This window comes from Giraffa tippelskirchi, chromosome 5, assembly GCF_054371585.1.
Source record: "Giraffa tippelskirchi isolate mGirTip1 chromosome 5, T2T-mGirTip1v1.2.pri, whole genome shotgun sequence".
In the NCBI taxonomy this organism is placed as follows: Eukaryota; Metazoa; Chordata; class Mammalia; order Artiodactyla; family Giraffidae; genus Giraffa; species Giraffa tippelskirchi.
Window position 1 is genome coordinate 184,188,169 of NC_137279.1, and position 25,032 is coordinate 184,213,200.

Here is a 25,032-nt window from a genome sequence, read left to right on the forward strand (position 1 = left end):
TGGCAGGAAGAGGGAGCGGTAGCTGACCCGTCCTGAGCGAGGGTGAAGGAAGCTCGGAGGAGTGGGTGCTCGAATCTGCCTGGGGGGCGCTGGGGCCGGGGTGTGCAGAGCCGACTGCACAGGAGCCGCTGGTGGGCGGATGGTCAGGACTTGTTGAGGATGTTGTATTTAGAAGAGCTTTGAAGGATTCATGAAGGAGCTACAGGACTTGATAACTTACTGGCTTTTTCTTGTTTTCTTTGGGCCTCATTGCTACATCGTATTTATTTCACCCATAGCTCATTGAAGGATATATTTTTATTTCCGTTTCAGAGATGAATATAATAATTTTTCATCCCCTACTCCTCCCACCAAAAAAGGGAACAAAACTCAGAAACCAGTGCTGCTTTCCTGGCTGGGGGTCTTGCATTGAGAAGACTGCCATGCCCCTATTCTTGCCTGATTCAAGAAAGAGGCAGAAATCCCTGGGCTGGCTTAGGGAGAGCTAGGCTACTTCATATAACCCTGTCACCCCAAAGAAACCCTTCTGAAATAACTGAATTTCAGGAGCCTGGTAGCCCCTGCCTTGACAAAACTAAATGCTCCTCCACCCTCAAAGGCCTTCATCTTACATTTTCTATTTAGAATGGCCAGAGGGAGGCCAGTAGAGGGCATCCTCAACATTTCCCAAAGCCCGCAGGTGCCGTGTGTGGAGAGAATCCTTAGTCACCAGGAATCAACACTCAAGAAAACCCCGCCAGGCTGGAAGGCTGTGGCGCTGGCCTGCCTTCTAAGGGAGGAAAGTGGGGAGACTCATGTTCTTCCAGCTTCCCTTCAGCCCATCTGCTCAGTGAAAGGAGCCAGAACAGGTGGTCACACACACCGAGGGTTGCTCTCTGAAGACAGATAGGTATGGAAAGAAGTTGTATGCCGTCAAGAGCTATGAGGCCTTGGGAAGGAGGGTTTGAGGAGCCTGGCTCAGGCCTGTGACTCCTTTGTGGAATTTGTGTTGAGGTTAAAGGATCCCTATTTAGCCTCTGGTCAAACCCATGCCACCTTGGTAGCCCCTTTCACCTACGTCACCCCCCAGTCTGTGGTTGGTGCTGACGGTGGCTACTTAATATCCGTATCTCCAGTACCAGAGCTGGGGCTGTCCACGCTCAGGCCTCCCACAAAGGCCGCGATGGGGTGTGAGCCTCTGTGTCCAAGTGCCGCCAAACAGGTAAAGCCCCCGCTTCCCTCCATCCCGGGCAGCTCTCTGAGTTGCTCGGGTTTGACACTGGAGGTTATTGATTGGGCCTTTTTGGTCACAGGGAACAAAACTAAAGTTACCTTTCCTGGAGAGGCCAGCCCTCTATCCAGTTCTCAGCACAGAGGCGAAACTTGGGCTGGCGAGTTACGGCAGTGCCCTAGTCTAACCTTCCGAGCTACACGCTAGGGCCCCCTCATCCACACACGGCTAACAGTCATGTTCCTGTGTATTGACACGAGTGGTTCTCACTGGCTGCGTGTTAGAATAACCTGGGCAACTTCTAAAACATACTGATGCCTAGAACCCACACCTCACAAGCTACTGTGATTTAATTGATCTTTTATTAATTCCTCAGATAATTTGTGCATCCATACCACACCCTTGACAAGGGGGCAAACAGCCCTTAGCAGCTCAGCTCTAAAAGCTTTGCAAACCAGTTGAATTTGGTGACAAAGAGGGAAAGTACCCAGACACCCAGTTCATCTTCATCACCTCAGGGAGAAGCCCTTGAAGTGGCGTGTGGCAGAGGTCAGCAGTTTGCCAAACCAGAGTCCTTTTCTGTGGCGCATAGCTCACTACATCTCCAGCCTTCTGCACAACATGGGCAGAAGAGAGGCGTTCCGTCTTCCACCCTGACCCATCGGAAACTTCTTTCTGACCCTCACTTCCTCCCTCCACCTGCCAGCCGCATGCAGAGGAGCCCGTGAGGGGGACTCTGCAGCCCTGTAGAGAGAGACACCCAAGGAGGAGGCAGCCGGTTCCTGAACCATTGTCTAGAAGATAGCTGCTCTGCCAGAGTGGACACTGGATGGTGTTGAGAGAAATGAACTGTATTGTGCTAGCCAAAGCATTTTTTTTTACAAAGTAATGGCTGGTGTTAAGATTGTGGGCCTGGGCTCTCCTCTATGACAGGCCCCTCTGGGCCTGAGTAAGCCACCAGGGTTGACAAAGACGCCTCAGCCCGGGGATCTGCGGCAGCCGTGTGGGTGGCAGGAGGGGCAGCTGGAGAGAGCTAAGGCCTGCCACGGTCTTGGCCATACAGTTCTAGGTCACATGCTCTGGTTTTTGTTTGCTTGTTTTCTGAAGAGCAGCCACTAATAATTCAGGTCCTCCCTTAGGATAACAGCAACATGCTTCGGAATCCGGAGTCAGAGGTACGATTACCTATAGTGTGTAGTCTGGGAATTTGGGGGCATGGAGAGGAATAATCAGTAGCAGTCTGAAACTTCCAACCTGACTGTTGACAAGAGGTATCTCAGTTGTTACCATATCTTGTAGCCCAGAAAATGGAAGAGATTTTTCAAATACTTATTTCTGTGATTTAAAAAAAAAAAAACAAAAGGGAAAAGCTAGGACAAATCCAGTGCAAAAAGTATTTAACTCAAACTTTGTGCTGGAAATGACTACAGCATTTTACTATTCAACTGGAAATATGGCCACATGGAGGAAAGTTGTTATCTTTGTAATCTGCTGGTAACCACTCACACCCTGAATCTCTGAAGGAGTCCAATACCTGTAAGAAAAACAATGTCAATATATACTTGGAATCAGACGTGGGCTCCCAGTTTGAACTGTAGAGCCCAAAATGGGGAATCAAATCATGGGAATACCTGAGTCACATGATGTTCTTGGCATTTATTCATTGGCTACAGAAATTAAAGCATGAAAGCAGATTAAAGTGCCATCCCATCAGAGCAGTTTAAGCTTTTCCCCAGGCAGTGCCCTCCAGCCTTCAGGTAGATCCAAGCAGTCTAGAATCTCTCTCCCTCTAAAACCTGGGGTTACATCTGGGCCTACAGGGACCCATGTACCTCTTAGACTGTACAGCAATCAACCATCTGTCTTCTACTTGCTTAGAAGTTCGTGAGGCTGTGGAGCCGTCTTCTGTTTTATAACACTCTTCTCGTGCTGCTCCTGTTACACGGAGACAGAACACAAGTCTCCGTCATCTGTGCCTCAGACAAAGAGCTCCTGTCACTCTGCCCGTGATCTGCATGTGCTCCTCAGTGCTTAACGCCAACAACGGGCAGCCATGGAGAAATCACACCACTTCATCCCTGCCATAGCACCAAAATCCCAAGCTATCTCTATCAAAAGCAGGAATCGCTTTTAATCATGGTTCTCTTTGTAACTATTAAATACCATATTATTTGGAAAAGCAGTGTCAACTTTAGCATTCCAGAAGCACCCGTGTCATCTGCAGTTCAGTTGCTCGGTCGTGTCCGACTCTTTGCGACCCCATGAACCACAGCATGCCAGGCCTCCCTGTCCATCACCAACTCTTGGAGTTTACCCAAACCCATGTCCATCGAGTCAGTGATGCCATCCAACCATCTCATGCTCTGTCGTCCCCTTCTCCTCCTGCCCCCAATCCTTCCCAGCATTAGGGTCTTTTCCAATGAGTCAACTCTTCACATGAGGTGGCCAAAGTATTGGAGTTTCAGCTTCAACATCAGTCCTTCCAATGAACACCCAGGACTGATCTCCTTTAGGATGGACTGGTTGGATCTCCTTGCAGTCCAAGGGACTCTCAAGAGTCTTCTCCAACACCACAGTTCAAAAGCATCAATTCTTTGGTGCTCAGCTTTCTTCACTGTCCAACTCTCACATCCATACATGACCACTGGAAAAACCATAGCCTTGACTAGACGGACCTTTGTTGGCAAAGTAAATGTCTCTGCTTTTAAATATGCTATCTAGGTTGGTCATAACCTTCCTTCCAAGGAGTAAGCGTCTTTTAATTTCATGGCTGCAATCACCATCAGCAGTGATTTTGGAGCCCCCAAAAATAAAGTCTGACACTGTTTCCACTGTTTCCCCATCTATTTCCCATGAAGTGATGGGACCAGATGCCATGATCTTAGTTTTCTGAACGTTGAGCTTTAAGCCAACTTTTTCACTCTCCTGTTTCACTTTCATATCTCTAGTTCCTAGCACAGTGGCTGGTATGCCCTTGAAAGTGTACCTGTGATGAACACAGAGATTAGCACAGACTGACCGAGCCAGGGATGTGGAAGGGGTGGCTTCTCGAAATGCCAGCTGAAGAGGGGAGGAGGATCTAGTCACTACTGAGGTGAGCTGACACTCCAAGGGAATCTGGCCTAGTAAGTTCTCAGGTAGTATTACTTGGGGAAGAATAAAAATAAGGAATTAAAATACTGAACAATGAATGACATTTAAGATAGGGGTAGGGTGGTAATTGAAAGTAATCTAAGGTCCTTTCATAGAAGGACAGTAGAAATGCCAATTAACTTTAGAATTTTAAGTCAGCTGTTCATGTTAAAAATACTGAGAAAGCCACTAAAAATTCAGAACTACCATATGTAACATCTAAACAAGAACACAACATATTAAAAAGCAGAGACATTACTTTGTCAACAAAGGTCCGTCTAGTCAAGGCTATGGTTTTTCCAGTAGTCATGTATGGATATGAGAGGACTCACATCCTTGGACTATAAGGAAAGCTGAGTGCAGAATAATTGATGCTTTTGAACTATGGTGTTGGAGAAGACTCTTGAGAGCCCCTTGGACTGCAAGGAGATCCAACCAGTCCATCCTAGAGGAAATCAGTCCTGGGTGTTCATTGGAAGAACTGATATTGAAGCCAAAACTCTTAATATTTTGGCCACCTGATGCAAAGAGCTCATTTGAAAAGACCCTGATGTTGGGAAAGATTGAGGGCAGGAGGAGAAGGGGACGACAGAGGATGAGATGGTTGGATGGCATCACCGACTCAATGGACATGGGTTTGGGTGGACTCCGGGAGTTGGTGATGGACAGGGAGGCCTGGCGTGCTGCGGTTCATGGGGTCGCAGGGAGTCGGACGCGACTGAACTGAACTGAACTGAAACAAGAAGAGAAAAGAAAAAAAAAACATACTTCAATCAACCAAGCAGAAAGCAAGAATAGAGGCAAAACTGCAGCCTTAATCATTGAATACACAGAAGTCAGAGTGGACGTTAAAAGAACACCACTACCACCTCCAAACAAAAGTTAACAGATTGGCTATAACTGTAAAACTATATTCACAAAAGACACCTAAAATATAGCATGAAAGTGAAAGTCACTCAGTCGTGTCCAGCTCTTTGCAACCCCATGGACTATACAGTGTATGTTATTCTCCAGGCCAGAAGACTGGAGTGGGTAGCCTTTCTCTTCTCTAGGGGATTTTCCCAAGTCAGAAATCAAACCCAGGTCTCCCACATTGCAGGCGGATTCATACAAAGATTGAAAATAAAAGGCAGCAAAGATAATACTGGGGGCTTTGGTTCCTATGAAGACAATGAGGTGGCAGAGGCTACTGGCTCCCTTCCCCTAAAATTAACCCTAGAAAAACAATACACATTAGAAAGTAGCATAAGTCTGAGGGACCACAACCAAAAACCAAACCAAGAAATCTCCCCAAATCCTGTAAGAACCCCTAGGACACTGAAGGTCATCAGAAACTGTAAGAGGTTGTAGGACATCAGTGAGATGTCTACTCTTGGTGAACACGAGACGCAGCCAAGTCACTGGTGTAAGAGGGATACTGTTGAGTCAGCACAAAAGTTCTACTGGGGTGAAAAGAGAGTGGGCTAGGCAGCTGCCCTTGGGATTAAAACCTTTTCCTTCCAAAGCCCCAGCATTGGGAAATGACAATAGGAATTGCTGCTTCTTCCTAAGGCTCTGAAAGTAATCTTAGAACAGTTGCTGGTGGAGTGGTTGACAGTGACGGTGAGGTACCCAGAGGTCACTGCCTTCCCTTCTAAATTGGAAGGGACAGAATTGGCCTTGCCCTTTCCCCAGTAAATACTACCAGACAGAAGAACTAGTGCTGTGAAGGGACATGAGCTCACAGGCCAAAAATAACCAAACGCTGGCCCCCATAGACAGCAAATTACATATACTGCCTAACCAAGAATTGAAAATAAAGCAAAGTAAATATACAGGGAAATATTAGCAATATGAAGCAGGAACAAGAACCAAGTGGAAATATTAAGTATGGAAAATATAATAAATGTGATAGACATACAGGTCAAAACTCATTAGCTGGAGTGTCATCTCAGGGTCTTTACCAAAAGGAAGCAGGAAGGGGTTAGAGGACAGGGAAACACACACACACACCCTGGCAGGGACACACACACACACACACACACACACACACACACACACACACACACACACACACACACACACACACACACACACACACACACACACACACACAAAAGGAAGCAGGAAGGGGTTAGAGGACAGGGAAACACACACACACACAAGGAAGCAGGAAGGGGTTAGAGGACAGGGAAACACACAGACACACACACACACGTACAAGGAAGCAGGAAGGGGTTAGAACAGGGAAACACACACACACACACACACAAGGAAGCAGGAAAGCAGGAAGGGGTTAGAACAGGGAAACACACACACACACACACGGAAGCAGGAAAGCAGGAAGGGGTTAGAACAGGGAAACACACACACACACACACACACACGGAAGCAGGAAGGGGTTAGAACAGGGAAACACACACACACACACACAAGGAAGCAGGAAAGCAGGAAGGGGTTAGAACAGGGAAACACACACACACACACACACACACGGAAGCAGGAAAGCAGGAAGGGGTTAGAACAGGGAAACACACACACACACACACACACACACGGAAGCAGGAAGGGGTTAGAACAGGGAAACACACACACACACAAGGAAGCAGGAAAGCAGGAAGGGGTTAGAACAGGGAAACACACACACACACACAAGGAAGCAGGAAAGCAGGAAGGGGTTAGAACAGGGAAACACACACACACACACAAGGAAGCAGGAAAGCAGGAAGGGGTTAGAACAGGGAAACACACACACACACACACACACGGAAGCAGGAAGGGGTTAGAACAGGGAAACACACACACACACGGAAGCAGGAAAGCAGGAAGGGGTTAGAACAGGGAAACACACACACACACACACACACACAAGGAAGCAGGAAAGCAGGAAGGGGTTAGAACAGGGAAACACACACACACACACACACAAGGAAGCAGGAAAGCAGGAAGGGGTTAGAACAGGGAAACACACACACACACACACACACACACACACACACACACACACACACACACACACACACACACACACACACACACACACACACACACACACACACACACACACACACACACACACACACACACACACACACACACACACACACACACACACACACACACACACACACACACACACACACACACACACCGGCAGAGTAGAAGTGCTGACATGACATCTGAGTAAATGGGAGTCTGAGAAGACGAAGAAAGAAGGAAATATTTGAAGAAATAGTATTAGGTTGATGAGAATTAAAGATGAAGGAACTTATGAATGATTAAGAAAAACATACCATAAACATTGTAGTAAGAGAATTAAGACCATCTAAGAAACTGAAAAATTCTGAAAGCTCCCAGAGAGAAATGGCAGATCAATGGCAAAAGAACAAGAAACAGATTGACATCAGGTTTCTTCACAGTATCCTCAGACGAAAAAAGACAAATCATGTTTCCAAAATGCTGAAGGAAAAGAATGTAGCTGAACTCAAAATTTATAGCAAGACAAACTTAAACATGAAAGTAGAATAAAAAATATTCTCAGGGATACAAGGCTTCAAATTTTTTTCCAATAGATCCACTTAAAATGTACTTAGAAGAAGTGGTTAAATATGAAAAAGAGAGACTTCTCTGGTGGCCCACTGGTTAAGAATCTGCCTGCCTGCAAGAGCCCACGTGCCGCAGAGCGACTAAGCCTGAGCACCATCACCACTAAAGGCCGTGTGCCCAGAGCCCATGGTCTGCAATGAGAAGCCCGCACACTGCAGTGAAGAGGAGCCCCCACTCGCCACAACTAGAGAAAGCCCTTGCACAGCAAAGGCCCAAACATAAATAATTTAAAAAATTCTACAAAATATGAAAAGTAAATTTAGACATGGAAAGATATATAGGAAGCATGAGTGAGCAAATAAATTATTTGGCAAAGTTTGTACAGATGGTTTCCAACTTAAAATGGTTTAAGATTTTTCAACTTTATGATGATATAAAAATGATACAGATTCAGTAGAAACTACCAAATTTTGTATTTTTTTATTTTGAAGATTTAAAAAAAATGTGGACCATTTTTTAAAGTCTTTAGACTTTTTTTACCATATTTTTTTGTTTTGGCTTTTTGGCCACAAAGTATGTGGGATCTTACCTCCCTGACCAGGGATTGATCCTGTACCCCGTGCCTTAGAAGGTGAAATCCTAACCACTGGACCACCAAGGAAGTCACTCGAATTTTGAATTTTAATCTTTCCTGGGCTAGCAAAATGTAGGACACCTGCTTGTGATGCTGGGCAGTGGCAGCAGCCACAGCGCCCAATTGCCACAGATCAGAAGGGTAAACAACCAATACATTGTAACTATTCTATATCTATACAACCCATCTGTTTCTCACTTTCAGTACCATATTCAATAAATTACATGAGATAGTCAACACTTTATTATAGAATAGGCTTTGTGTACAATCCCCAATGGCAAAGCAGTAAAGAATCCACCTGCAATGCAGGAGTCAAGAGTTCAATCCCTGTGTCAGAAAGATTCCCTGGGGAAGGAAATGGCAACTCACTCCAATATTCTTGCCTGGGAAATCCCATGGACAGAGGAGCCTGGCAGGCTACAATCTATGGGGTAGCAAAGAGTCAGACATGACTTAGCAACTAAACAAAAACAACAAGAAAATGGTATTACCCAATTAATGTTAGTGCAGGCTAATTTAAGTGTTCTGGGCACCTTTAAGGTAGAATCGCTAAGCTATGACATTGAGGTTAGGGGTGATAAATGCTTTCTTAAAATATTTTCAACTTTACTGGGTTTATTGGGACATAACACATAAGTTGAAGAGGATCAAGATGACGGGAAAAGAGAGGAAGGAGAAGGAAAGGAAAACAATGAAATATATTAACAATCCAGAGCCAAAACTCTAAAAAATATCAACATGGTAAGGTTGCAAAGACTAAATCTTATTAGAAGATTTAGATGACAGTTAAAGAAACCAAGGAGAAAACAATCATGTTTTGTATTGAGTAACATCAATTTAAAATAGTAGAATGTGTAACTTTTTAAACATGTAAAAGGAAATTTTCCATTGCCACCCAATGGAAAGCAAGGGGAGGTGGGGGAAATTGTGAAATAATGGCAGAAATACCTTGTAATAGCATTAGTTAAAATGAACGTAAACATCTTCACTGAAGATAGATTCACCCCTTATTTTCCATCGTCACTTGCCCTTCCTGCACGGACATTAGTGATTAAAGGAACAAATGCATCTGAAGGGAGTAACTGGGGGACCTGGGGCCCATGGAAGCCCACTGGTGAAGGGGCCGCAGTGAAGCAGCCCAGCAGCAGGGCAGGTGACACAGTGGGTGGCTGGAGTCGGGGTGACTGAGTACCTTGTGCAAAACGTTAAGTGATTGAGAAAAGTAATACACATACTGAGTGTAATGTGAGACAGTTTTCTCACTCTTAAAGGGTTTATGAGTGTGAAAAAGGAAGAGGCTAGAAAGAACCCCGAGGTAGTGAACTCAAATTGGAAGAATTGATATGAACTCACAGGTTAAGATAGATAGATAGATGATAAATAGTTATATATAGTTACATATATAGTTATATAAGCATGTATTGTTTCTACTGATTAAACCTAGGGCAATTTGAGTATCAAATTATAATTAATAAAATAGGGATATATGAGACTATACTGATATACATAAATTAGTAAAAAAATATGAAGGACTCAACTCAATATGAATTCTCTTTTTAAAACCCCAAAATTTAGGACTAAAGCAACAGAAAAAGGAATAAACAGCAAGGGAAAAAAACGAGAGAGGAAAAATAGTTACAAAATCAGAGGTGGAAAAGAGAAGACTGACAAAACCAAGTGATGGTTCCTGGAAAGGTTTTTAAGATAGGTAAGTCTGATCAAAAAACAACAAATAACATACAAGGGAGTCTCCATAAGGTTATCCGCTGATTTTTCAGCAGAAACTCTACAGGCCATGAGAGAATGGCACGATACATTTAAAGTGATGAAGGGAAAAACCTACAGCTGAGAATACTCTACCCAACAGGGCTCTCATTCAGATTCAGTGGAGAAATCAAAAGCTTTAAGAACAGCAAAAGCTAAGAGAATCCAGCACCAGCAAACCAACTTGACAACAAATACTGAAGGAACTTCTCTAGGCAGGAAAGAGACCAGCAACTTAAAACAACTTTGTGTATATACAGACTGCTATATCAAAATCTCATGGGAATGGCAAACCGAAAAACTACTGTACACACACACAATGCCAAAGGTGGTCATTCAAATCACAAGAGAAGACAGGAGGAAAAAAGACCTACAAAAACAAATCCAAAGCAATGAAGAAAATGTCAGTAGGAACATGCATATCAATAATTACCTTAAATGTAAATGGATTAAATGTTCCAGCCAAAAGATACAGACTGGCTGAATAGATACAAAAATAAGACCCACATATATGCTGTCTACAAGAGACCCACTTCAGAGATAGGGACACATACAGACTGAAAGTGAGGGGATTGAAAAAGGTATTCCATGAAAATAGAAACCACAACAAAGCTGGAGTAAGCGATCCTCACGATGGGACAAAACAGATTAAAATCAACAGCGACTTTAACACCCCACTTACACCAGTGGACAGGTCATCCAGATAGGAAATCAATAAGGAAACACAGGCCTAAAATGACACAATAGACCAGATGAACTTAATTGATATTTTTGGAACACTCCATCTGAAGGCAGCAGAATATACTTTCTCCTCAAGGGCACAGTGGAACATTCTCCAGGATATACCACATATTAGCCACAAATTAAACCTTGGTAAATTTAAGAAAACAAGTCATATCAAGCATCGTTTCCAACCACAATGCTATAAGATTAGAAATAAATTACAGGGGAAAAAACTGTAACATAAACACATAGAGACAACAATATGTTATTAAAAAACAAATGGATCACCAAAGAAATTTTAAAAAAAATACATGGAGACAAAATGACAATGAAAACATGATGTTCAGAAACCTATGGGACACAGCAAAAGCCATTCTAAGAGGGGAAATTTATAGCAAAACAATCTTACTTCAGGATACAAGAAAAACCTCAAACAATCTAACCTTAGACCTAAAGCAGCTGGAAAGAGTAGAACAAACAAACCCAAATTAGAAGGAAAGAAATCATAACGATCAGAGCAGAAATAAATAAAATAGAGATGAAGAAAACAACAGAAAAGATCAATGAAAAGTTGGTTCTTTAAAAAGTAAACAAAATTGATAAACTTTTAACCAGACTCATCAAGAAAAAAAGGGAAAGGGTTCAAGTCAATAAAATTACAAATGAAAAAGAAGTTAAACTGACACCACATAAGTATAAAGGCTCATAAGAGCTACTACAAGCAACTATATGCCTATGAATCTGTCCATTTCTTCTAGGGGGACAAATTCATAGAAAGGTACAATCTTCCAAGACTAAACAAGAAATAAAAAATATAAACAGACCAATAACAAGTACTGAAATTGAAACTGATTAAAATAGCTTCCAACAAACAACAATTCAGGACCAGATGGCTTCACAGGCAAATTCTATAAAACATTTAGCTGTGGCCATAGCTGTGGCATGTGGGATCTAGTTCTCAGACCAGGGATCTAACCTGGGTCCCCTGCACTGGGAGTTAATGGAGTCTTAGTCACGGGACCACCAGGAAGTCCCGCTATCAAACATTTACAGAAGAGTTAACAGCTGTCCTTCTGAAGCTTCCAAAAAACTGCAGAGAAAGGAACACTCCCAAATTCATTCTGTGAGGCCACCATCAATCACCCTGATAGCAAAACCAGACAAAGATACCACAAAATAAGAAAATTACAGGCCAATATCACTGATGAACACAGATACAAAAATCTTCAACAAAATACTAGCAAACCAAATCCAACAATACATTAAAAGGATCATATACCATGATTAAGTGGGATTTATCGCAAGGATGCAAAAGGGGTTTCATTATCCACAAATCAATGTGATACACCACATTAACAAACTGAAGGATAAAAACCATATGATCATCTCAAGAGTTGCAGAAAAGGTTTTTGATAAAAGTCAATATCGATTTACGATAAAAATCCTACAGAAATCAGGCATAAAGAGAACATAACTCAACATAATTAAGGTCACATATGACAAACCCAGAGCATATGTAGTTTGTCAAATCCAGTTTTCTCAACAGTGAAAAACTGAAAGCATTTCCTCTAAGATCAGGAACAAGACAAGGATGTCCCCTCTCACCACTTTTATTCAACATAGTTTCGCAAGTTCTAGCAAGGCAATTGAAACAGAAATAAAAGGAATCCAAAGTGAAAAGTAAAACTTTCACTATTTGCAGATGACATGAGACTATACATAGAAAATCCTAAACATACTACCAGAAAACTGCTAGAGCTCATCACTGAATCTGGTAAAGCTGCAAACTTTATAACATATTAATACACAGAAATAAAATTAATGCACAGAAATCTCTTGGATTACTAAACGCTAACAATAAAAGATCAGAAAGAGAAATTAATGAAACAGTCTCATTTACCACTGCACCAAAAAGAATAAATACCTAGGAATAAACCCTCCTGAGGAGGGAAAAGACTTGTATTCAGAAAACTATAATACTGATGAAAGAAATCAAAGATGACACAAATGCTTGGAGAGATAATACCATGTTCTTGGATTGGAAGAATCAGTATCATCAAAATGGCTATACTACCCAAAGCAATCTCCAGACTCAATGTCAAATTACCAGTGACATTTCCCACAGAATTACAACAAAAAATTTTACAATTTGTACAGAAACACAAAAGACCTCAAATAGTCAAAGCCATCTTGAGCAAGAAAAATGGGGCTGGAGAAATCAGGTTCCCTGACTTCACATTACACTACAAAGCTACAGTAATCAAGACAGCATGGTACTGACATAAAAGCAAATATAGAGCAATGGAGTGGGGCAGAAAGGCCAGAGATAGACCCCACACCTATGGTCTAATCTGTGACAAAGGGAGTGAGAATATACAACGGAGAAAAGACAGTCTTCAACAAATGGTGCTGGGAAAACTGGGCAGCCACATGTAAAGGAATGAAATCAGAACACTCCCTAACACTGTACACAAAAATAAAATGGATTACAGACTAAGTGTAAGGCTGAATACTATAAAACTCTTAGAAATAGGCAGAACACTGACATAAACTGAAGCAAGATTTTTTTTGATTCATCTCCTTAGAGTAATGAAAATAAAAACAAAAACAAATGGGACCTAATTAAACTTAAAAGTTTTGCACAGCAAAGGAAATCATAAATAAAACCAAAATATAGTCCATAGAATGGGAGAAAATGCAAGCATTTTCTCCAACATGTATCAATCTCCAAAGTATACAAACAGCTTATGCAGCTCAGTAACAAAAAACAAACAAAAAAACCGAGTCAAAAAATGGGTGGAAGATCTAAATACACGTTGCTTCAAAGCAGATATACAGATGTTTAAAAAGCATAAGATGCTCAACATCACTATTACATGAACAGATCTAGAGATTGTCATACGGAGTGATGTAAGTCAGACAAACACAAATATATCACTTATACACGGAATCTTTAAAAACAGTACAAATGAACTTATTTGCAAAACAGAAACAGAGGCACTGATGTATAAAACAATCTTATGATTACCATGGGGGAAAAGAGGGGGGAAGGATAAATTGAGAGATTGGGATTGACATACACATACTATATAAAATAGAAAACTAACAAGGACCTAGGGTATAGTACAAGGAATTCTACGTAATACTCTGTAATGACTTACATGGGAAAAGAATCTTTAAAAAAGTAGCTATATATGATTCACTTCGCTGTACAGCAGAAACTAAAACAATATTGTAAATCAACTATACTCCAATAAAAATTTTTAAAAAGGCAGATCAGGAAAAAGAGAAAATCCAAACAAAATAACAAGAAATATAGAATGGAAGATGGAATTATGAAACATATGCTAATAAACCTGAACATATAGATCAAACTCAGAAAATTACAAAAAAAAACCAAATTGATAAGACATAAAAACTTTAGTAGATGAATGAGCATTAAATAAAACAAAATGGCATTAAATAAACCAAAATCCCTTTACAGTAATTTAAAAAACAATTAAATTTTTTTTTTTTTTTTACATAGTGAAAACTTTTATATTTGGAATTAGCCAGCTGGACTCAGTTTAGATGATCCCAATTTTGTTGGCAACATCCAAAGCATCATAGTCAGGAGCCAGTCGAACATATGCCTTCTTCTCTCCATCAGGCCTGATCAGAGTATTGACCTTAGCCACGTCAATGTCATAGAGCTTCTTCACAGCCTGTTTAATTTGGTGCTTGTTAGCCTTGACATCCACAATGAATACCAGTGTGTTGTTGTCTTCTATTTTCTTCATGGCTGACTCGGTGGTGAGGGGGAATTTGATGATGGCATAGTGGTCAAGTTTGTTTCTCCTAGGGGCGCTCTTCCGAGGATATTTGGGCTGCCTCCTGAGCCGCAGTGTTTTGGGCCGCCTGAAGGTGGGTGACGTCCGGATCTTCTTTTTCTTGCGGCTGTGGACACCTTTCAACACTGCTTTCTTGGCCTTCAAAGCCTTTGCTTTGGCTTCAGCTTTAGGAGGGGCAGGGGCTTCCTTTTTCGCCTTCGGCGCCATCTTCATGAAAAGCTAAAAAACAATTAAAATTTTATATGGACTTCCCTCGTGGTCCAGTGGTTAATACATTGCACCTCCACTGCTGAGGGTGCAGGTTCCACCTGTGGTTGGGGAACTAAAATCCTGTGTGTCACATGGAATGCCCAAAAAGTAGAAAAAAACTTTTGTAGTTTGACTACACTCTCAAGAATATAAGTTCTATATAAGCTGTTCCACAAATTGGAAGAATAAAACTTACCTATTTCTTTTTCTAACAGTGATTCCAAAATCAGATGAGAAATCAAAGAGAAAAATATTCAAAAATCATTCAAAGAGAAAAAATATAGTCACTTGTGATTATTGATGTAAAAACAGAACCGAATAAGATATTAGCTAGCCAAAATATGTAAACATAACAAGAGTTTATCCAAGGAATGTAAGAAGCTTTCAATGTGCTTCACAACATGAATGAAGACAGAAAAGTAAGGTGAGTATTATTTTAAAAATGCAAAAAGAAAAAAAAAAGGCCTTTGGTAAGCTCAACACTTACTTAAAATTTAAAGAAAAATTCAGGGCAAACTAGGAATGGAAGGTATTATCTTTACCTTGATAGAAGTTATATAACTAATCCTGTATATAAATCACATTAGGATTTCATAAAGGAGTGCAGGGATGATGGTTCAACATTAGAAAACTCCACCAAGGTATTTTGGCAAATGAATAAAGATAAAAATTACATGGACATATATAATGAAAAACACATTTAATAATAATCATTTATTTAACAAGAGGAAAGGGTAAACTTCTTTGTAAAATCTACCAAACTTCTTTAACTTAATGTCCAAGATTGACTCTAGAATGGGTAAACAGTTCTACATTTATTATAGCAATATATAAGGGTGTTAATATCCCTGTATCACCAGCACCAGTTGATATTATCCTTTTTCTTTTTCTAATTTTGGCTAGTCTTAAGGATGTAAAGTGATAGTTCCTAAAAAAAAAAAAAAAATCTCTTGATTACTGATGAGTTTGAACACCTCTTCGTGTATTTGCTTACCCTGTTGGGCTCCTCATCTATGAAATGTGGGCAAGAATCCCTTAGAAGAAATGGAGTAGCCATCATAGTCAACAAAAGAGTCCAAAATGCAGTACTTGGATGCGATCTCAAAAACAACAGAATGATCTCTGTTCATTTCCAAGGCAAACCATTCAATATCACAGTAATCCAAGTCTATGCCCCGATCAGTAACGCTGAAGAAGCTGAACGGTTCTATGAAGACCTACAAGACCCTCTAGAGCTAACACCCAAAAAAGATGTCCTTTTCATTAGAAGGGACTGGAATGCAAAAGTAGAAGTCAGGAAATACCTGGAGTTACAGGCAAATTTGGCCTTGGAGTACAGAATGAAGAGGCAAAGGCTAACAGAGTTTTGCCAAGAGAATGCCCTGGTCATAGCAAACACCCTCTTCCAACAACACAAGAGAAGACTCTACACATGGACATCACCAGATGGTCAACACCGAAATCAGATTGATTATATTCTTGGCAGCCAAAGATGGAGAAGCTCTATACAGTCAGCAAAAACAAGACTGGGAGTGGACTGTGGCTCAGATCATGAACTCCTTCTTGCCAAATTCAGACTTAACTTGAAGTAAGTAGGGGAAACCACTAGACCACTCATGTATGACCTAAATCAAATCCCTTATGATTATACAGTGGAAGTGACAAATAGATTTAAGGGACTAGATCTGATAGAGTGCCTGAAGAACTATGGACAGAGGTTTGTGACATTGTACAGGAGACAGGAAACAAGACCATCCCCAAGAAAAAGAAATGCAAAAAACCAAAACGGCTGTCTGAGGAGGCCGTACAAATAGCTGTGAAAAGAAGGGAAGTGAAAAGCAAAGGAGAAAAGGAAAGATATACACATTTGAATGCAGAGTTCCAAAGAATAGCAAGGAGAGATAAGAAAGCCTTCCTCAGCAATCAATGCAAAGAAATAGAGGCAAATAATAGAATGGGAAAGACTAGAAATCTCTTCAAGAAAATTAGAGATACTGAGGGAACATTTCATGCAAAGACAGGCTCAATAAAGAACAGAAATGGTAGGGACCTAACAGAATCAGAAGATACTAAGAAGAGGTGGCAAGAATACACAGAAGAACTGTACAAAAAAGATCTTCACGACCCAGATAATCACGATGCTGTGATCACTCACCTAGAGACAGACATCCTGGAATGTGAAGTCAAATGGGCCTTAGGAAGCATCACTATGAACAAAGCTAGTGGAGATGATGGAATTCCAGTTGAGCTATTTCAAGTCCTGAAAGATGATGCTGTGAAAGTGCTGCACTCAATATGCCAGCAAATTTGGAAAACTCAGCAGTGGCCACAGGACTGGAAAAGATCAGTTTTCATTCCAATCCCAAAGAAAGGCAATGCCAAAGAATGCTCAAACTACCACACAATTGCACTCATCTCAGATGCTAGTAAAGTAATGCTTAAAATTCTCCAAGCCAGGCTTCAGCAATACATGAACAGTGAAATTCCAGATGTTCAAGCTGGTTTTAGAAAAGGCAGAGGAACCAGAGATCAAATTGCCAACATCCGCTGGATCATCGAAAAAGAGAGTTCCAGAAAAACATCTATTTCTGCTTTATTGACTATGCCAAAGCCTTTGACTGTGTGGATCACAACAAACTGGAAAATTTTGAAAGAGATGGGCATACCAGACCACCTGACCTGCCTCTTGAGAAACCTGTATGCCGGTCAGGAAGCAACAGTTAGAACTGGACATGGAACAACAGACTGGTTCCAAATAGGAAAAGGAGTACGTCAAGGCTGTATATTGTCACCCTGCTTATTTAACTTATATGTAGAGTACATCATGAGAAACGCTGGGCTGGAGGAAGCACAAGCTGGAATCAAGATTGCCAGGAGAAATATCAATAACCTCAGATATACAGATGACACCACCCTTATGGCAGAAAGTGAACTAAAGAGCCTCTTGATGAAAGTGAAAGAGGAGAGTGGAAAAAGTTGGCTTAAAGCTCAACATTCAGAAAACTAAGATCATGGCATCTGATGCATCACTTCATGGTAAATAGGTGGGAAAACAGTGGAAACAGTGACTAACTTTATTTTTCTGGGCTCTAAAATCACTGCAGATGGTGACTGCTGCCATGAAATTAAAAGATGCTTACTCCTTGGAAGAAAAGTTATGACCAACCTGGACAGCATATTAAAAAGCAGAGACTTTACTTTGCTGACAAAGGTCTGTTTAGTCAAAGCTATGGATTTTCCAGTAGTCATGTATGGATGTGAGAGTTGGACTATAAAGAAATCTGAGCGCCGAAGAATTGATGCTTTTGAACTGTGGTGTTGGAGAAGACTCTCAAGAGTCCCTTGGACTGCAAAGAGATCCAACCAGTCCATCCTAAAGAGAATCAATCCTGAGTATTCATTGGAAGGACTGATGCTGAAGCTGAAACTCCCAATACTTTGGCCACTTGATGCGAAGAACTGACTCATTTGAAAAGACCCTGATGCTGGGAAAGATTGAAAGGAGGAGAAGGGGACGACATAGGATGAGATGGTTGGATGGCATCACCCGACTCAATGGACAGGAGTTTGAGTAAGCTCCGGGAGTTGGTGGTGGACAGGCACGCCTGGCGTGCTGTAGTCCGTGGGGTCACAAAGAGTCGGACAGGACTGAGCGACTGAACTGATCTATGAAATATCTTTGTTTAACTTTCTTTACAATTTAGCAGTTTTTCTATATTCTAGGTGTAAATCCTTTGGTGATCTTACACAAGTATCTTCTCACAGCCTGTCATGTCTGTCATCCTTTACAGATACGATTAATAATTAAATACTGTACAGTTTGCATTGCTACTCTAACAGTATGTTTTTTTTTTAATTAGTTATCTTTTCCTTTTAATTACGTTATTTAATTGGGTACTGCTCTTGGGGAAATATGCTTTTTGATAAACATTTTATGGTTAGCAACCTTAAACTTAGGGCTTTCCAGATGGTACAGCGGTAAAGAATCCAATGCAGGAGACACAAGAGATCTGGGTTTGATCCCTGGGTTGAAGATTCCCTGTTGTAGGAAATGGCAACCGGCTCCGGTTTCTTCTTTGCAAAATTCCACGGTCAGAGGAGCCTGAAGCCACAGTCCATGGCGCTGCAGAGTTGGACCAACTGTGCACAACAGCAGCAGCCTTACTTTTAATGGTACGTTTTTCTCTTGGTTTTTTTATTTTTTGGCTCCATGGCATGGCTTTTGGGATCTTAAGTTCCCTGACCAGGAGTTGAACACAGGCCCACAGCAGTGAAAGCAAGGAGTCCTAACCACTGGACTGCCAGAGAATTCCCTCTCTCGGCTTTTTTTGCACAGATGTTTCTATATCTGAAAATAATGACTTAAACATAATGGGTTTTCTCACTTGGCAATATTGAGAAGCTCTTTGTACTCTGGATCAGAACTTCCAGTTTTGTATTAAGCAGTAGCATGATACTGGGCACAGTAGGTCTGTGAGGATACTGGTTTGGCTACTTTAGCAGAAACCAAATAATGATGGCTTCAGTAAGATGGAAGGTTTCTTTTTTTATGTGAAGGTCTGAGCTAGTAGGCAGTTCAGGGGGTAAGTGGGTGCCCCATATAGTTACCGTACTTTTGATATATAGCCCTTTCCCACATAGAAAAAACCGGTTTGCCATGACCACTGACTGACTACATTCACATTCTGGTGCATGGGGAAAGGAAAATTAAAAAGGAGGGCAAACTCTTCCCTTTTAAGGATGTGGCCTGGTTGTTATGTACTTCTGTCTCCATCCCACTGGTCAAAACCTAGTCACTTGTTTACATCCAGTTGCAGATAGGCTGGAAAAGAGAGTCACTTACCCGGAAGCTACTGCCTACCCAAAATGTAGGGGGATGCGGGTTCCGTAATGAGGAAGAAGGGTGAGGATGCACATTGTACAGCAGCCTTCTTCCTATATGATGGTATGTAACTACTGTCAAATGAAATCTCACCGATTCAGAATTTCAATTAAAAAGAAGGTAAATGATCACATACTCTTCCTGTGTCCATTGATATACCATGTATTATTTACTTTTTTCAATGTAGTGAAGTGTATCAAAGGATGTCTGTAATGTTGATTACAATTTATATGCATGTAAGCAAGCACATGAGTGAAGAATGTATGATTTAGTGTATATAGTCTTTAGTTATTCTAAACAGTTCATTCCAATACATAGAATTGATGATGCTGTGTATTATGTTTTGCAGAATCTGAAGCACTGAATTTAGTGAAAATTCAGGCTGTGGTGGAGGAATTAGCATTTATTTAAAATCTTACTATATGCCTAGAATTTGCAGATGTTATAGTAAAAAACAGCACAACATACTAGTTGTGCTAGTATGTTCCAAGCACAACTTACAGAAGTTGATATTATTCCCAGTTTAAGAGAAAACTGAGGCACAGAGAGGTTAGGTAACTAACTTAAAGCTATACAAACAGTAAAGTAGAAAGACAAGGCTCCAGAGCTTCCAATCTTCCCACTCTGTAACAATGGCTCACAATTATTTGTTTTTCAATGATGAAATCTAGTATGATGATGATAGACAGGAGGAATTGGGGGTATTGTTGCTTATTCCAACTCAGAATCACAGGGACTTTTTCTATTTGCATAGAAAATTAAAATTTGAATTTAACAAAAAAACTGGGATTCATTTACATAATTTCATTTTAACTTAAAACTTTTCAGAAAACTTTGTTAAAAAATAGGAATGCCACAAGGCAGCTAGGTAGAAACAATCTATGTGGAATTTGAAGGTATATTTGCACAATACCAAGATAACTAGAGTCTAAGGAAAACGCCATTTAGTCTTACATTCCCAAATTAAATATGTATTCATACTTAAGAATATATTCTTTATTCTAATCTCATGATTTCAAAATGATTCAAGTTGAACTAGGTAAGCTGCGTAAATCTAAAAAAAAGTCTGCCTAAAATGAAGTACATATCAGGTTGATGCAAACATAATTGCGGTTTCGGATTATGAATTTTAAATCATTGTAACTAGGATCAAGCACATCTTTATTAGTCAAAATCGGAATCACTGCAATCAACACATTTTTGCCAATGAGAGATAAATTTATTCCCATTGCATAAGAATCTGTGCTTTAGGCTTCGAAGAACTCTTGGAAGGCATTTTCTGCCTCCTGCTGGTTGTGGAATCATTTTCTCTGTAAAAAGGTGTTGAGATGCTTGAAGAAGTGATGGTTAGTGAGAGGTCAGGTGAAGGTGACAGATGAGGCAAAACTTCATAGCCCAATTCGTTCAACTTTTGAAGTGTTGGAGGTGTTGTCGTGCAGAATCGGGTCCTTTCTGGTAACCAGTGCTGGCTGTAGGCAATGCAGTTTTCGGCACATCTCATCAAATTGTTGAGCATATGTCTCAGATGTAATGGTTTTGATGGGATTCAGAAAGCCACAGTGAATCAGATGGGCAGCAGACCACCAGAGACCACGACCTTTTTTCGGTTCAAGCTTAGCTTTGGGAAGTGCTTTGTGGCTTCTTCTCGATCCAACCACTGAGCTGGTTGTTGCCTTGTATAAAGTCCACTTTTCATCACATGTCATAATCTGATCAAGAAATGGTTTGCTGTAGTTGTGTAGAATTAAGATGACACTTCAAAATGACAATTTTTTTGATTTGCAGTAAGTCACAAGATAAGTGAGGCACCCACTTACCAACCTTTTTCACTTTTCCAATTTGCTTCAAATGCCAAATGACCATAGAGTGGTCCACACTGAGTTCTTCGGCAACTTCTTGCGTAGTTGTAAGAGGATCAGGTTCGATGATCCTCTCAATTTGTTGTTGTCAACTTCCCACGGCCGAACGCTGCACTCCTCATTGTCAAGGGTCTTGTTTCCTTTGCAAAACTTCTTGAACCACCAGTTCCTGGGCCAAATGCGTTGTTGATGTTGTGAGCTGTCTCTACTGCTTTACGAGCCATTTTGAACTTGAGTAAGAAAATTGCTAGAATTTGCTTTTTTGTCTAATATCATCATTTCCCTAGTCTAAAACAAATATAAACAGCAATAAGTCATTAGCAAAAAAATTAAGAAATGTGCATTAAAATGATGTATAATATAACCACATTTAAGAATGTACTCATTAATATCAAACAGCAAAGTTCAACAATGCAAAACCGCAGTTTACTTTTGCACCAACCTAATACTTGATACTTTAGCTTTCAGGGCTTTGAGTACAGTAACAGATTAAAAATCAGAATAAGTCTTTGATGGGGGTAAAAAAAACAACTGAAAAGATTTTGCAATGAAACAATGTTTTCTGGACTGAGTAAAAACCAAATAATTTATTTTCTGAAAACTGATCTCTTTCTTTGTAATATACCATCTGTTGGATCATACCAATAGGGTCAAACAGAAAAAAATATTTAAAATTCTTTCAAGACATAAAGAAAATGAATAATTCACCCATCAAATACAAATATACTATTTTATTCTAAGGGAATATTTCTGTGGTTTCTGCAAGGTGAAAACCCGAAAGCGTTTAAAAAACAAAAAAGAACAGATAATTTAATGTTTCTCTTGTTTGATATTTTTTCCTCCCCTGGGGGGAAAAAAAAATAATTTTACATAATTTTAATAAAATTTAAAAAGCAAATAACCGGACACACACATCAACAGCTATGCTTATGAGGAATGGCCAATAATGAATCAGTATTTTCTTTTACAAATTATTCCAGGATCTGGACAACTCTGTGGACTAACATGCAATTGACATCTTGATACAGTCATTTACCCAGATATTGGCTGTTCTCAATTAAAAGATACAGAATTTTTTCCTTTCTCTCTAGTGTTTCATAATAGTTTATCTACTATGCCATAAATTTGCATTTCTACAGAAGGGAAAACATTAGTGTTTATATAAACCATAAAATTTCATTAGTGGGGACTATTACACCTGATGTTTTTGGATAGTTTATTGGCAGACTTATCAGACAATCCAATTGTTTTTCCTCCATATCAAACAAGGTCTGGAAGTAAGTTTTCCAGTCAGAAATGACAAACACAGATGGAATTAATCATACAGAACTGGGGCAGATTTACTTCTTTCACATAGTTCTTGGTAACAAAAACAAGATTTGTTACAGGCAGAGGGACAGAACCATAAGTACACAATGTCAAAAGGCCTACTTTAAAATTTTTATTGTATTTAAATTTTTTAATTAAAAAAAAAACCACCTGCCACGCCCATCTAAAAAAATGGGACATATGGTAAAGTCTTTCAAGGTTAAAATTTCTAAGAGGCTTTTTAGATTTCTCTCATTTCTATTAAAGGGTCAAATTAACCTCAGCTAAAGAAGTTCTGTGATTGGCCAATATTATAGAAGCTTTGATTCAAAATTTTGTGGGGAAGAAACAGAATGGAGAAGAAGGAAATGGATCCATTTGCCAAACACTCCTATGACTTGATCCTCATCAAACTACTAAAACAGCTAGAGTTTGGAATAATGCTATAAGAAGACCTTGTGGATATATGCAAGACCATCAGTGTCTTTGTATCCTAACCCCAGAATCCTATTTTTAAGTTTCTTAGGGTAACAAGGTCATCTTCCAATGCTTTATATAGGAAAATACTAGTTCTTCTACCGTAATCCTGATAGCTAAGTAACACTGTGTCTCTGTGGAATCACCCACTGGTTTGCCAGAGAAAGGAGAGACTCTTTTTTTTGAAATGACAAGGGCCTCCAGAAACTGGTGCAAAAGACAAAATAACAGAAATTATTTGGGAAACGGGAAGATAAAACAATGGGAGGAAAGCTGCCATTTGGGGATAAAATAAAAACAAAAGAACCCCCACTTCTGTGTACCACAGCTCATGCTGTGAGACAGCAGCAATAAAGGCTGACACCCAGAGAAGTGGGCATTTTAGTGGGTTTTCTACAAACATTTCAAGACACTTGGGGTCTAACAAGTGCCACGGATTTTCTCTGTGCATAATTATTTTGCAGAGTTTCAGCCCCTTTAACTTAATTTACCCACATCCAGACCCACAGCTGAGAAGGCTAGAGCCAGCAAGTGAAGGGGACACATTACTGTATGAACAGCAGTGAAGGCCTTTTTCCCTGATGTGAGGGACCCTATGGCAAAAGCACCAGAGGCTTCTATCCTTCACAGAATTGGCTTGGCAGTGAAAATCAAAATCAAGACCACTTCACTCTCTACCTTTAAAATATAAAAAAACAAAGGCTGAGTGTTTTTACTGGGTCTTCAAGTCTGGGTCCCACGGTCCTCATCGGACGCCACCCTTGGCTCTGTGCTGACTGCTCCCCTGACTTTTACAGAGGGCTCGCCCAAGCAGCCTACTGCAGCCAAGGTTTCACTCCGAAGCTACCTCTCTAAGGTCTAAGGTTACTATGGTAGAATTTTATACAACAGTTTTCCTTAAAAATATTCCACAATTTGTTATTCCCAAACAAAATAAGATTATGCACCACTCAGAGAAATTGGTTAGTCATTCTGAAGATGTCTAAGAACTATATCACTGCCAAAGAACAATGTTTCTCAGTTCATATTCTTTCCTTCAATTTTCATTTGTACATCCACACTGTGGTTCATGAGTTGTCTGTTTTCCATTATCTCATAATCCAGTCAAGAGGACTTGGGACTTATCGTTTTCCAAAGCTGGATGCATTCACAGTTTGGTGCAGACCAACATGTATGAAAATAGGAACCCCACTTCCACTTTAATCTGATAATTCAACATCAGAGTCTTCTGATTTGGCTTTGGCAAGTTCTTCGTGTACCTCCCTCACCATGAGAATACGTGTTAACATGGTGTCCAGGGTCCCAGGGTCTATGGGAAACGTGGAGTACCACATGGGGCTATTTGGAACACAGGAGCGCTCAGGCTGAAGGTAAAACACATCGTTCCTCTGCTTCACACTTTCAGAACTATCCACAGGAAAGAAAAGAGAGAGAAAGAA

General features: G+C 40.4%; 2 protein-coding genes and 1 pseudogene across 14 annotated transcripts in view; 1 reads left to right on the forward strand and 2 right to left on the reverse strand.

The window, feature by feature from the left end:
- KIAA0319L (KIAA0319 like) overlaps nt 1-15,069 on the forward strand; it is a 118,752-nt gene extending 103,683 nt beyond the window's left edge. Inside the window, exons 21-23 of the transcript XR_014053325.1 lie at nt 4,159-4,304; nt 10,077-10,209; nt 14,830-15,069. The gene's annotated coding sequence lies outside the window, so the exon portion shown is untranslated. The remainder of the gene's footprint in view (nt 1-4,158; nt 4,305-10,076; nt 10,210-14,829) is intronic.
- On the reverse strand, nt 13,432-18,895 carry LOC145505865 (large ribosomal subunit protein uL23 pseudogene; annotated as a pseudogene). The gene has a single exon (XR_014053326.1). The product of XR_014053326.1 is annotated as a large ribosomal subunit protein uL23 pseudogene (transcript).
- A 3,471-nt stretch (nt 18,896-22,366) lies between these two features.
- The window catches only part of ZMYM4 (zinc finger MYM-type containing 4), a 157,236-nt gene continuing 154,570 nt past the window's right edge, over nt 22,367-25,032 (reverse strand). For all 12 annotated transcript variants that reach the window (XM_081488960.1, XM_081488952.1, XM_081488950.1 and 9 more), the window contains one exon: nt 22,367-25,000. In XM_081488960.1, the coding sequence (XP_081345086.1) occupies nt 24,793-25,000 (208 nt within the window). In that variant the 3' untranslated portion in view covers nt 22,367-24,792. The remainder of the gene's footprint in view (nt 25,001-25,032) is intronic.